A 13,179-nucleotide genomic window follows, 5' to 3' on the forward strand; every position below is an offset into this window, starting at 1 on the left:
AGTTCCTTTTTAACAATGTAGTCGAACTTGCCTGAATTTTTAATTCCCGAATCCATAAATAGGTTTATTCAATATAACAAAGGATTTGCCATATCACAGCTCGAAAGTGGGAGTTTGAATGGTGATGCATATTCAATGAAAACAATTTTAAATTGCTTTCGAAAAAAGAAAACTCGCCAAAAGCTACACTAATATGTCAAATGTGTTAGAAATGTAATTGAATTATGATAGTAGCGTGAAGCATATAAAATAAATTAATATCCCGAAATGAAGTTTTTCTGGACGTATGAAATGATTTGGGAAAATTTTATGTTGATGTGTTAGACTCGTACTTTTACATTTCTAAGTAAAGCATTCTCTGAAATTCTTCAAGTGACCTCTAAGTAGCGAGAGTGCCTTAAACTTGATTTAGTAGCATTTCGCAATAGAAGAGCCCTTTGCATTAAATTCTTGCTTCGTCTACAAATGAACAGAAACTTTAAATGTGTATTCGAAAAGTTTCGTGGATAAGAGTAGGAGCTTGTTTATCTTCACTTTCAACTGTTTTACTTACACCACAAAGTTTCTGATAGCTTCATTTGTTTTTGCTCATTTAAGAAATTGGATGCTATCGTATACATCATTACAGGTCGCAACACCTGAAGTTTCTACTAAAGAATCCCAATGTGTAGATGCTATTTACTGGAACAATGGCACAGCGTCATGCCCTTTCTGTAAACGATTGCTTTTTCATCTCCATGCACATTAGAACGATAGTAGCAATCGGTGAATATATTCTTAAAATTCCGCCTAATCAACATCGGCAAGTTACAAGGATTTTGTAACTGATTTTGCCTGTCGCGCCTTGCCAGTGGCCACCTTAAAATTCTTCTCTTTTCTCAGGGTGAAACATTTTACCCTCTTTGTCTGAAATGCTGCCATCATCAGGCCTCTGCTGAACATATTGTGGACTGATTAGGATTTCATTGGAGAGCAATTTATTCTCCTCCCTTCCTCGTTTTGACTTTCTTCTTGTCAACGGTTTTTTTGGATTTGGTCTGACTAAGTCAGACCATGAAGATTAGCAACAAGGATTTTGATAATTATCGTGTATCTTATCACATTTCTATACTTTTATGAACTGAATAGTTTAAAAAGCATGATTTTTATTTTATTGGGTATTCATTGGTTGGAAAAGTTACATTGATGCCAGTTCCTGGATAAAGTAATAACATCAGTCAACAGTAGCAAAACTGCTTTCTCTGTTCGGCATAAATGGGCATCAATTACGCTGGATACTCGGACATACTCCCCAAGTTGTCTTTGTAGTATTTAAATATTAATGTTCCGTAATTATTTTCATCTACCTAAATGAGGTCATTTTCAAATCACTTTTTTGTTCTTCTAGAAAATAAATTTCCTGCAGCCTGCAAAGCGAGATAAACCATAATTACCCGGAAACGTTTATCGAAAGAAATGCAACTTGTTCAGCTACACCTCAACATAATCCTCCAAATCGGAGAACTTGGTTTTCTGAGGTAAGCTTCTGTGCATAGTGGCCGCAATCTAATCAGGCGACTGAGAATGAAGCCAGCATACGACAGTTGTCAGCGCTTCGTCATCGGCATTATGAAAATGCTACTTTTCAAGAAATGTCTTGAAATTGATAGGACATTGGTTAAGAATTTTCCAGGTAATACTAATACCAGATAATTGTTTAATATTTACAGCACGTTTTATTTCTCTACGGCCTTCAAAGAATTTAATTTCCGAGTCAGGGCAATTTATTGACATTTGAGACTAATGGCGTTGTGAAAATCTTTTTACAACACTTCGTTAGTCACAATTAATAAAAACGCATCTCGGTGAATTTGCCAAATTATTTTCTTGCATTTTAAATAGGACAATCCACATTTTCATTTACAGCCGGACAATAGGAAAACTGAATGCAACCTACTTCGCTCTTCATGACGTCCTTTTGGAACGTCACGATTTTAACGATTGGCTAGATAGTATTTCGACAATGTGGTGGAGAAATGTTTTGTATTTCTACGTATTAGTTTTCCGTTAGGCCCAGTTATCAAACTAATTGTTGCACCATTTAGGACCTTCATAGTGTAAATAGCGTGCATTAAATCGTGATATTTCAGGACTCTTTAAAAGGATCAAATAAAATTTTAAAATTATTTTATTAAATACTACGAATAGTTCCGTTTAAAAAAAAATTGAGCTGTGTGGACTTCAGTTGCATTAATGATGAGATCGAAAGCAATTTCTATATTCCGACTCTTGAATCTTGAATATTGCTCCTCAAATATACATGGATAAACTTACTTTCTTGACAAATGTTTTCTTATGTAATCTGTGTCAATTCCTATATTTTTCAGATATTAATGCGATGTTTTGACTGAAGAGATCATGGCACTAAACATCTTCATCAAGCTTATCTTGGAATTCGAGGTCTTTGCAAGAGAATTATGAAGATTCAAAACAAGCCGGTAGTTTGTAAAGCATGCGATTAATACGAAGTTCGAAGTATGAAAGAACCTTAGAACTAAAAATCATAAGAACAATCTGGGCAACAAATAAGAGTATGTATGCAGATATGTATAATTTTCGACGATTTTTACATCTTTAAAATGTTAAATTACAATGCTTACATTTTAAGGACAGCATTGGATTTACGCAATTCCAGCAATTTTTTTCTTAAGTAAACAAAAACAACTTCATCAATGAAATGATTTATACCGGTTACATTTGTTTTCATTTTTATATGAACAACAGTACTTTGACAGAGCAATTTCCAAAAGTGTGTAATTCTAGTACATCTAATGTTTCCGTGTGACAAGAATCTTGAGTCGCACTTGAATTATTGGTCTCGTTTTTCATACTTAATTTCTATAGGTTGGTTTAAAGATGCTAATTTTTAAAAAGAATTTAGGTATTTTAGAGAACCTTTATAATAAACTTTGTTTAACGTATAACATGTGTATGTACATTTGGTTAATGTATATCAATACTCCTGATGGGAAAAACGTTTCTATACTTTGTGAGAAAAACGAGACACTACAGATAAACATGTGCTTATCCTCCTGGGAAGATTGTTGGAAAGAATATAATGTATTTTCAACAGTTATTGCTCAACTTTGCCATGTGTTGTCATTTTAAGATATTTAATTATATTTTAATATAAAATTCCGATTTGAGAATAGTTGATTATGAATGCAATGGTTTTAAAATGGATTTTCCTTGCATTCTTGTTAACTCTAGTATTTAGTTTCCTGAATGTCAAACATTGTCTTTAGGTTGAATTTTGAAAATATAGCATTTATGCTGTTAATATAAATTAAAAATAAGTTAATTAAATGTAAATTTTAATTTTAAAATTTATGGTAATTTCTAAAATTAAAATTTAATCTCTGTAAATATAAAATATTATCTATTCGTTGCATCCATTTACAAATATATTCACTGTTACTAATGCCAATTTTTATTCCGTAAATATTGAACCACAATCCTTTTTTCAGATCGTCCTTTCACAGAAGATAATCTAGAAAACAAAATGCAAGTAATCACTAACTTTAGGCCAATCTGCCCTCCTGTGATTGGATATGCACGTTGAAACCGTCGTCGCCATATGACATTCTCCCAAGTTCTCAAATGAAAAAATCGTAGACTCATTTCAAGCTTTCTTAAGAAAGGAATACCATCCAAATCGTACCGTCATTTATGGGTGATAGAAAACGTCTTCTTTCGGATCTCCTACTCAGTCGCATTGGACGATCGAGGTATGGCTGCATAATTTCGGCATCCTAGTTATTTAGAGGCAACTTCTGTGGAATATTCGAAGATTGTGGGTATTTTTTCTCTCCTCATTCAGTAAACCAGAAGTTCAGATGCTTTGTATTAGATTTTAAATAGTTAAAAATATCTTATGAATAGCAACCGAGTGAATAATATCGGAAGAGAATAATAAAAACATAAGGAATTGGTGATCCCAAGTGAATTCCCCTGCAGTTAAATTTCTGATGTAATTTTCTTTCAAATAAAATGAATTTTCTAAAATGTTTCTCATTTAAAAACTATTCCCTATTTTTTGGTTCGTTAATCGAAATAATTGACAATTTCTGATATTTTCGGGGCGTATTCATTCTCTAAATGTGGATTCTAATCTCGTTTAAAACGATTTAATTTCTATTATACCTTGCCTTAGTTATCTGTATTTCGAATGCTTCATCCAAATTATTTAGTCTTTGGAACTTCTACCCTAATCCTAACTTTGTTGAATTATGTTTATTTTAACGTAAGAGGTTAGATTGCAATCTGTCATCAAATATGGGATTGCGAATTAGGATATGGCGAATCTCCGGTTAGTTTTCAGAAATAACGAATTTTCAGAGTAGTTTCAGTTTCTTTATTAAAAGATGACTGTAGGAATTGCACCTCAATCTAAACCTCGAAGATAACTAAATTCTTGTTATATGAATTAAGGAATTAATCACTTTATGTAATCAGAAAATTACGCGTTACATGCTTTGGAACATTTCGGAAATTGATGTTCAATAATTTCGTATTTTTGAACGGTAAGAAATGTAAAAGAATTAATAGATAAATTTAACTTGATTTTTCGAGATTAGGGAAATTGAGAATAAATCGCAATTTTATTTCAAAATGAATTAGATTTTCCATTGCCACTATAAGCGAATTTTTGAGAACATAATATTTAGTATTCTCACCAATTTTCTATTTTATAGGATGTTAAATGGAATTACTTCGTTCTTAATTGCATTAGTGCCCCTCGCCAATTTATAGTTGGAATCCATTGGGCATATTGAAATTGCCGCTGGTACTCGAACAAATTCTGTCTGGTTGAAATAATTAGTTATGGTTTTAAATTTTCTTTAGAGGCATAATCTTGTTTTATTAAAAAAAAAAAACTTCAGTCGCTTTTTATTTGTATTGTAACTCCGTGTAAAAAGTCTTTCAGCCTCCTATTTACATTAACGTCGTGTATTTTGTTTGAATTAATCAGATAAATCTACATTATTGCCATTTTATATACATATGTATACATGGTTTGAGTACTTCCCTTGGTACTATTTAATAAGTAATATCTATTTTTATTAATTGAAATTGACCTTGATATAAATCATGAGTTCCGGAACAACTATTACATAAAATAATCTCACGCCGTGTTTTAATCGAAGAATGTGTAGTCTCTAATCTGAAATCAATTGCTTTATAATAAAGTAGAATTTCACAATTTTGATAGTTTATATTTAGAAAAATGTATTTTATCTGGTAATTTCATCTAATATCCGATTCCAATCTTCTATAAAGCAGCAAATGATAGAAATGTGAAGGAAATTTTTTTTCTATACCGCGCTGTTTTAAACCATAGACGTGAACCTCGTATGAAATTTGTAAAATTAGAGAAATAAAATTATCTGCAATCTTCGATACTCGAGTACTTAACTCGGCTTTTATTAGTAATATATTTTAGTAGTAATCAAATTGCAAAGGTGTTACAGGCGTGATCAGTTCTCAGTCCTTGACCATTTTGGCAACGAACTTGAAATAAAGTTGAATTTTTAAACTGTTATTTGGTAAAAATTATACATAATGTAGGAAATAGTTTTTATGCAGCATTAACTTTAAATTATGTAATTGTAGGTCTTGTGTTCTTTCTCGTTATTCTCCTTTGATTGAACGTGTTTTTATCCTTTCCAGAACAAGCGATCAGAAATTTCTAAATCCAATTTTCGCATGTCAATTTGAACGCAAAATAATTTTATGTGGAGGGGAATTGCGATACATTCTATCAAGTCGAAGTGCTTTATGCAAATGTAAAAACTGCATAAACTATTGCAGGCTACTATGAGCGCTCTTTGGTGTATTATGCTCTCATGAGTTTTATGTATAGAGTCAGTTAAGGGAAGTTGGTATTAGCAGTTATGTGTGGAGAAGCAATGGATGGAGTAATACCAGAGTAGAATGAGGTGAGGAAACGGTGTGCGACTATTGGAAAGAAAAGTGCATCTTCATATGGTTGAGTTATTCGATAATGCATGTAACGTTGAGAATCCAGGATGTGTGGCATTTGAGGCGTGGGTAATGAATGCGAGTACTGCGGACTTGAGGTTTGACGTTTACGACGAGGGAAATGAATGCCAATACTGCTGAAAGGTGCTGGTGTCAGCAGCGTGGATGAGTGCGAGGGTTGTGGATTTGTGGTGGTTTTTTTGGAGGTGTGGGTAATGAGTGCGAGGGTTGTGGATTTGTGGTGGTTTTTCGGGAGGTGTGGGTAATGAGTGCGAGGGTTGTGGATTTGTGGTGGTTTTTCGGGAGGTGTGGGTAATGAGTGCGAGGGTTGTGGATTTGTGGTGGTTTTTTGGGGAGGTGTGGGTAATGAGTGCGAGGGTTGTGGATTTGTGGTGGTTTTTTGGGGAGGTGTGGGTAATGAGTACGAGGGTTGTGGATTTGTGGTGGTTTTTTGGGGAGGTGTGGGTAATGAGTACGAGGGTTGTGGATTTGTGGTGGTTTTTTGGGGAGGTGTGAGTAATGAGTACGAGGGTTGTGGATTTGTGGTGGTTTTTTGGGGAGGTGTGGGTAATGAGTACGAGGGTTGTGGATTTGTGGTTTTTGGGGAGGTGTGGGTAATGAGTGCGACGGCTGTGGATTTGTGTTGGGGAAATGAGAATTTCTAAATGTAAAAATTCTGTGTTTGTGTGTGTGTCTTATTTAGGCTTTAGGTATAAATTCCTTGCTCACATACAACAAAAGGTCCGAAATATTAGTCAAACTCAATTGCATCATTTGTATGTTGAATGAGAATCCTCAAATTTTTATTCTTTAGTTGATAAAATTTATCCTCTGGAGGAATGATTTGAAATTAGTAAATATTATGGGGGTGCGAAGGATTTTTGAAACACTGACTTGAAAGGTAAAGAAATGAATGTGTAGGCAGTTCAGAGAAAAACAGTATTAAATGTTTAAGAATTTTTGTTGATAATTCCAAAGTACTTTCCCATTTTATACCTGTAAACTAAACAGTAATGGTTGTTTTTTCTAGTGGATACATAATAGAATAATTATGGTAAGTTTACTCTCTGCTTTGGGATAATTTCAAATTGTAAGATTAAGCAAAAAATCGATTAAACAATTGAAATTTTAAATTGTTTGTGATTGTATTTTAAAGGATCCCGTATAATTAGCGTTCCTGTTCTAGCCAACAAACTCGATTCATAATTATTGTAATGAAAAATTAAGATCATTTATAGTATAAAGTATCGGCACTCATCGCGTTAGTGATAAAGTATAATGAAAAGAGACTCAACTTAATTTAGTATAATCTTTGACTGATCTCTGGCAAAAGTTCTTTGACTTAGTCTTCTTTGATGGACTTGCGTAAAAATATCAATTCGTTCGAGGAAAAAATTTAATTCCATACAATAACTAGAGGCCATCAATTTCTAATTTCTTCGAATTGTCTTCATTTACTATTTATTTTGATATTGAAAAATGTTTGGAAATTATTATGGACAAACGAAACTTATTTCAAAACTCCCATAAAATGCACTTTTTAACTATTTGAATTTTTCCTTGAAATTCGCAACGTCTAGAATTGCAATGATCCTATTTCCCAGATGAATAAATTAGGCGACTTTCTTTTCGAAATGTTCCTAAGTTCTTTAATCCTTCCACAGTATTAGAATTGTATACATAGGCCTCTAATGCAAAGATTAATCTTGTTGACAGAGCAACTACATTCCTTAAAAAAAAAAATGATCAGTTTGATTCGGCTTAGCGTGTCAATCAACAATGGATGAACAAATTAGTTTGAAAAGCAATACACAAAATTCTTTCAAAATAAAAAAAGCTGAAATTACCTGAACTTCTACATTTTAAGAAATTAAAACCACATAGCTTCAAATTTTCAAAATAAGTTTCAATTGAAGTTTAGATAATTACATATGTTGAATGCGAACGAATTTTAAATGCTTCTGAATAAATGCAATCGAAACGAGTTTAAAAAAAACTCAACTCAATTCAATTCTTTTGTATCAAGCTTTCCAGAAAAATTATCCCTGAAGTAAGATATTTTTGATTTTCATGAAGTATAAAAGAAATAAAGGCCTTATGAAAAGAGTACAGTGTTTGAAGAATTCGTGTTATTTTTAGACTCCAATAGTATAATTGGAAGCAAATTTGTTCATAATGGACAGGAAAAGGTTTTAATTATCCGAGAGGTACTGATAATTAAATTCTGTCTCAAAAATAGAAGCATGTTTTGGTAGGGTGAAAAATAAAATTAATTTTTGAATTTGGTTTTTAAACCTAATAAAATTCAAATTTCCTAAAATTTATCATAATTTATTTGATAGAAACCACACTTGATAGAATTTTAACTGCAAGGGAATTCAATTCTTATTGTAAAGAGACTTAATTTGTAAATTTTTATTTTGCAGATTGTTTTCTTTAGACGTTTTTAAATAACTTAAACGCTTTCAAATTGCATTGAAATCTGCGCTTTTGGTATGCTGTCTGAGTATGGGGAAAATATTCGTTACGTCTGCATATTCCATACAAGCAGGCTTTAAATGGTGAAAGTTCCGGAAGTATGTAGGATTACGAGAAATTTGGATTATATATTCTGCAAATTGTAATATAATGCATCAGCAGAGAGGAAGATTGCTTCTTGCACTGTCTACTAATGAACAGAAAGAACTGAATATATGTTTTTGGTGCTTTCACTTTAAACTTCTTTAATTCCAGAAAGTTTCTGCTGGTTTCATTTGTTTTAACTCATTTGAAGAAAATTTAGCGTCATATGAATCGTTAGAAGCGCAATACCTGGAGTTACTATTGGAGCAGCAAACTGTCTATAGTTTTTGGAACTGTTTACTAGAACAATACCACAGCGCCATTCCTTTTTTGCTACAGTGATTGACTTTTCAGCTTCAGATACAAATTCCAGCGTTATAGGTAACTGAACAGCCATGAATGTTTTTCTCATGATAGTACCGAAGCGATATCGGTAAGTTGAAAGAATTTTGATAATTGTCATATTTTAATTTGATTATTATGTAACCAAATTGCTTAGAATATATCCTTTTCATTTCGTTAAGTATTCACAGGTTGGGCAATTTACACTGATGCTATTTCCTGGATAAAAGCTTATCGTCTGTCATCAGCATTAAAACTTAAATTTAATATTTAAACTACCAAAAAGTGGCATTCTCAACTCACTCTATTTGTTATTTTAGAAAGGAAACTTCCCGTAAGCTGCAAGGAGAGACGAATCATAATTTCCAGGAAACATTTATTGAAAAACATACACTATCGAATACATATCAACATGACTATCCGCCGAATTGAAGCACATGGTGATATGAGATCAATTTCTTTATACATGGGTGCCGATGTAATCGGCCACCTGAGATTGGAGCCAGCCTTTGACAGCCGTGTCCGGATGAGATATGCCCGTTTTATCATCTGTAGAGAACACAAACATATACAGGTAATTTTTCTTATCCCTGTAAGATTCCTGGAAAATTTTCAGGACGAATCAAATATTTCACTTAAAAATTTGTATTTTTCAATCCTTCATTTGAAGAACAGTTGATTGTGTTTTATGAAGGTTACTTATAGCAATTTTTTCAAACATTTTAATACTACAATCAAGAAAATTGAAATAAAGTGGCTGGATATTGATTGAAATACGTACAGTTCCCTTTTAAATAAGTAGTCGAACTTGCCTGATTTTTTTAGTTCCCGAATTCATAAATAGGTTTATTCAATATAACATAGGATTTGCCAAATCACAACTCAAAAGTGGAAGTTTGAATGGTAATGAATATTCAATTTTAATGTGAAAACAATTTTGAATTGTATTCGAAAAACGAAAAAACTCGCCAAAAGCTACACTAGGGTCAAATATGTTAGAAATGTAATTGAATTATGATAGTAGCGTGAAGCATATAAAATAAATTAATATCCCGAAATGAAGTTTTTCTGGACGTATGAAATGATTTGGGAAAATTTTGAGTTTAAGACATGAACATATTCTTTTGCATTTCTAAGTAAAGCACTCTGAAATTTTTCATGTGACGTCCAAGTGATGAATGCTTTAAACTTGATTTAGAAATGTATCGGAATAGAAAAGTCCATTGCATTAAATTGTTGCGTCGTCTACAAATGAACAGAAACATTAAATGTGAATTCAAGAAATTTCGGGAATAAGAATAGGAGCTTAGTTATCTTCACATTAAACTGTTTTACTTACACTACAAAGCTTCTGATAGTTACATTTGTTTTAGCTCATTTAAGAAATTGGATGCTCTCGTATACTTCGTTACAGGTCGCAACACCTGAAGGTTCTACTAAAGAATCCCATTGTGTAGATGCTATTTACTGGAACAATGGCACAGCGTCATGCCCTGTATGCAAACGATTGCTTATTCGGCTCCATGCGCGTTTGAACGAGGGTGGCAATCGGTGTATGTATCTTTAACATTCCACCTAATCAACATCGGTAAGTTGCAAGAATTTTGACAATTATTGAGTATCTTATCGCACTTCTATACTTTTATGAACTGAATAATTTAAAAAGCATGATTTTTATTTTATTAGGTATTCATTGGTTGGAAAAGTTGCATTGATACAATTTCCTGGATAAAGCAATAACACTTGACAACAGTAGAAAAACTGCTTTCTCTGTTCAGCATAACTTGGAATCGGTTATGTTGGAACCTCGGAAATACTTCCCCAAGATGTTGGATTATTTTAATATAAATGTTCTGTAATTATTTTCAAGTACCTACATGACGTCATTTTCAAATCACTCTTTGTTCTTCTAGAAAATTTCCTGCAGCCTGCAAAGAGAGGCAAACCATCATTGCCTGGAAATATTTATTGAAAGAAATGCAACATGTTCAGCTATATCTCAACATAAGAATCCTCCGAATTGAAGAACTTGGTATTCTGAGACCATTTTCTGAGCATAATGGCCGCAATCTAATCAGGCGACTGAGAATGGAGCCAGCCTATGACAGCTGTCTGCACGTCGTCATAGGCACAAAGAAAATGCTACTTTTCAAGAAATCGCTTGAAATTGATAAGACATTAGTTAAAAATTTTCCAGGTAATACTAATACCAGTTAATTGTTTAATATTTACAGCACATTTTATTTCTGTACGGCCTTCAGAAAATTTAATTTCCCAGTCAGGGCAATTTATTGACATTTGAGACTAATGGCGTTGTGAAAATCTTTTTACAACACTTCGTTAGTCACAATTAATAAAAACGCATCTCGGTGAATTTGCCAAATTATTTTCTTGCATTTTAAATATGACAATCCACATTTTCATTTACAGCCGGACAATAGGAAAACTGAATGCAACCTACTTCGCTCTTCATGACGTCCTTTTGGAACGTCACGATTTTAACGATTGGCTAGATAGTATTTCGACAATGTGGTGGAGAAATGTATTGTATTTCTACGTATTAGTTTTCCGTTAGGCCCAGTTATCAAACTACTTGTTGCACCACTTAGGATCTTCGTAGTGTAAATATCGTGCATTATATCATATTTCAGGACTCTTTAAAAAGATCAAATAAAATTTAAAATTATTTATTGAATACTGCGAATAGTTCCGTTTTTTTTTAAACGGAACTTTTAATAAATTCTTGCGATTCGTATTAAGTTGCATCAATGAAGAAATCGATAGCAATTTCTATTTTCTGACTCTTGAATCTTTAATATTGCTCTTCAAATATACATTGATACACTTGGTTCTTTGACAGATGCTTTCTTATGTAATCTGTATTAATTCCTGTATCTTTCAGATATTAATGCGATGTTTTGACTGAAGAGATCATGGCACTAAACATCTTCATCAAGCTTATCTTGGAATTCGAGATCTTTGCAAGAGGATTATGAAGATTCAAAAGAACAAGCCGGTAGTTAGTAATGCATGCGATTAATACAAAGTCTGAAGTATGAAAGATCCTCAGAACTAAAAAGCCCAAGTACAATCTTCGCACGAAACAGGAGTATGTATGAGGATATGTATAATTTTCGACGGTCAATACATCTTTGAAATGTTTGCTTACATTTTAAGTATTGAAACATTGAATTTACGCAATTCTAGGGAATTTTTTGAAATAAGCAAAAACAAGAACTTCATCCTTGAAATCAAAATCGGTAACGTTTATTTTTATTTTGATATGAAGAACACTACTTTTAGAAAGCAATTTCTTAAAGTACATAATTCTAGTATATCTAATGTTTCCGTGTGACAAGAATCTTGACAGTCGCACTTGAACTATTGGTCTCGATTTTTCTCATACTTAATTTCTATTAGTTGGTCTAAAGATGCTAAATATTTTATTAAAAGTTTTGGTATTTTAGAGAACCTTCATAATCATAAAATTTGTACAACGTATAACATGTGTATGTACATTTGGTCAATGTATATCAATGAGACTCTTGACGAGAGAAACGTTTCTATACTTTGTGTTAAAAATGTGACACTACAGATAAACATGTGTTTATCCTCCTGGGAAGATTGTTTGACTTAATATCATGTATTTGCAACAGTTATTGTTCAACTTTGCCATGTGTTGTCATCTTAATATATTGAATGATTATTTTAATATAAAATTCCAATTTGAGAATAGTTGATTATGAATGCAATGGTTTTAAAATGGATTTTCCTTGCATTCTTGTTAACTCTCGTATTTAGTTTCCTAAATGTCAAACATTTGTCTTTAGGTTGAATTTTGAAAATACAGCATCTATGTTAATTTAAATTACAAAGCAAATAAATGTAAATTTTTTAATTTTAAAATATATGGCATTTTCTAAAACTAAACTTTCATCTCTAAATTTTAAATTATCTATTCGTTGCATCCATTTACAAATACTTTTAAAAACCAGTCATGCTAAACTTTATATAAAAGCGATATCAAGTTTAAAATCTTGACTCTAATCTTAATTGCGTTTTGGCCTTCTAATTATATGTCAATGTATATATCCGCGACAAAGGATATTTTGTTTGGTTCGGCCGGCCAGCCAATCAAAATATCCATCGACTCTCGAAAGCATTTCTTCACCGTGCCTGATCACCACGGTGATCAATATGCCTCTAAAAATAGGACGCGCTCGCAGTTATTCATTAGATAGCAGTAAATATTTA

At 32.5% G+C, this 13,179-nt stretch overlaps 1 protein-coding gene and 1 long non-coding RNA gene across 2 annotated transcripts; one reads left to right on the top strand and one right to left on the bottom strand.

Moving 5' to 3' along the window:
• Positions 1-5,908: 5,908 nt before the first annotated feature.
• LOC129966441 (uncharacterized) lies at positions 5,909-8,995 on the bottom strand. The gene is made up of 2 exons (XM_056080865.1): positions 8,833-8,995; positions 5,909-6,651 (listed from the first exon to the last, which is right to left on the bottom strand). The coding sequence occupies exons 1-2, from the start codon at positions 8,993-8,995 to the stop codon at positions 5,909-5,911; spliced, it is 906 nt and encodes a 301-aa protein (XP_055936840.1).
• Positions 8,996-9,271: 276 nt separating this feature from the next.
• LOC129966613 (uncharacterized) lies at positions 9,272-12,492 on the top strand. The gene is made up of 4 exons (XR_008784279.1): positions 9,272-9,499; positions 10,340-10,513; positions 10,612-11,122; positions 11,828-12,492. It is a non-coding gene; the product is annotated as an uncharacterized LOC129966613 (long non-coding RNA).
• Positions 12,493-13,179: the final 687 nt, after the last annotated feature.

This window comes from Argiope bruennichi, chromosome 4, assembly GCF_947563725.1.
Source record: "Argiope bruennichi chromosome 4, qqArgBrue1.1, whole genome shotgun sequence".
Taxonomy (NCBI): Eukaryota; Metazoa; Arthropoda; class Arachnida; order Araneae; family Araneidae; genus Argiope; species Argiope bruennichi.

What these genes read in the sequence shown, in the direction of transcription:
- LOC129966441 (XM_056080865.1), bottom strand. Translation starts at nt 8,995, where the DNA reads ATGAGAAAAACATTCATGGCTGTTCAGTTACCTATAACGCTGGAATTT. An exon ending in TGCTCCAATAGTAACTCCAG is followed by an intron (nt 6,652 to 8,832) that starts GTATTGCGCTTC and finishes ACAAATCCACAG; the next exon opens with CCGTCGCACTCATTACCCAC.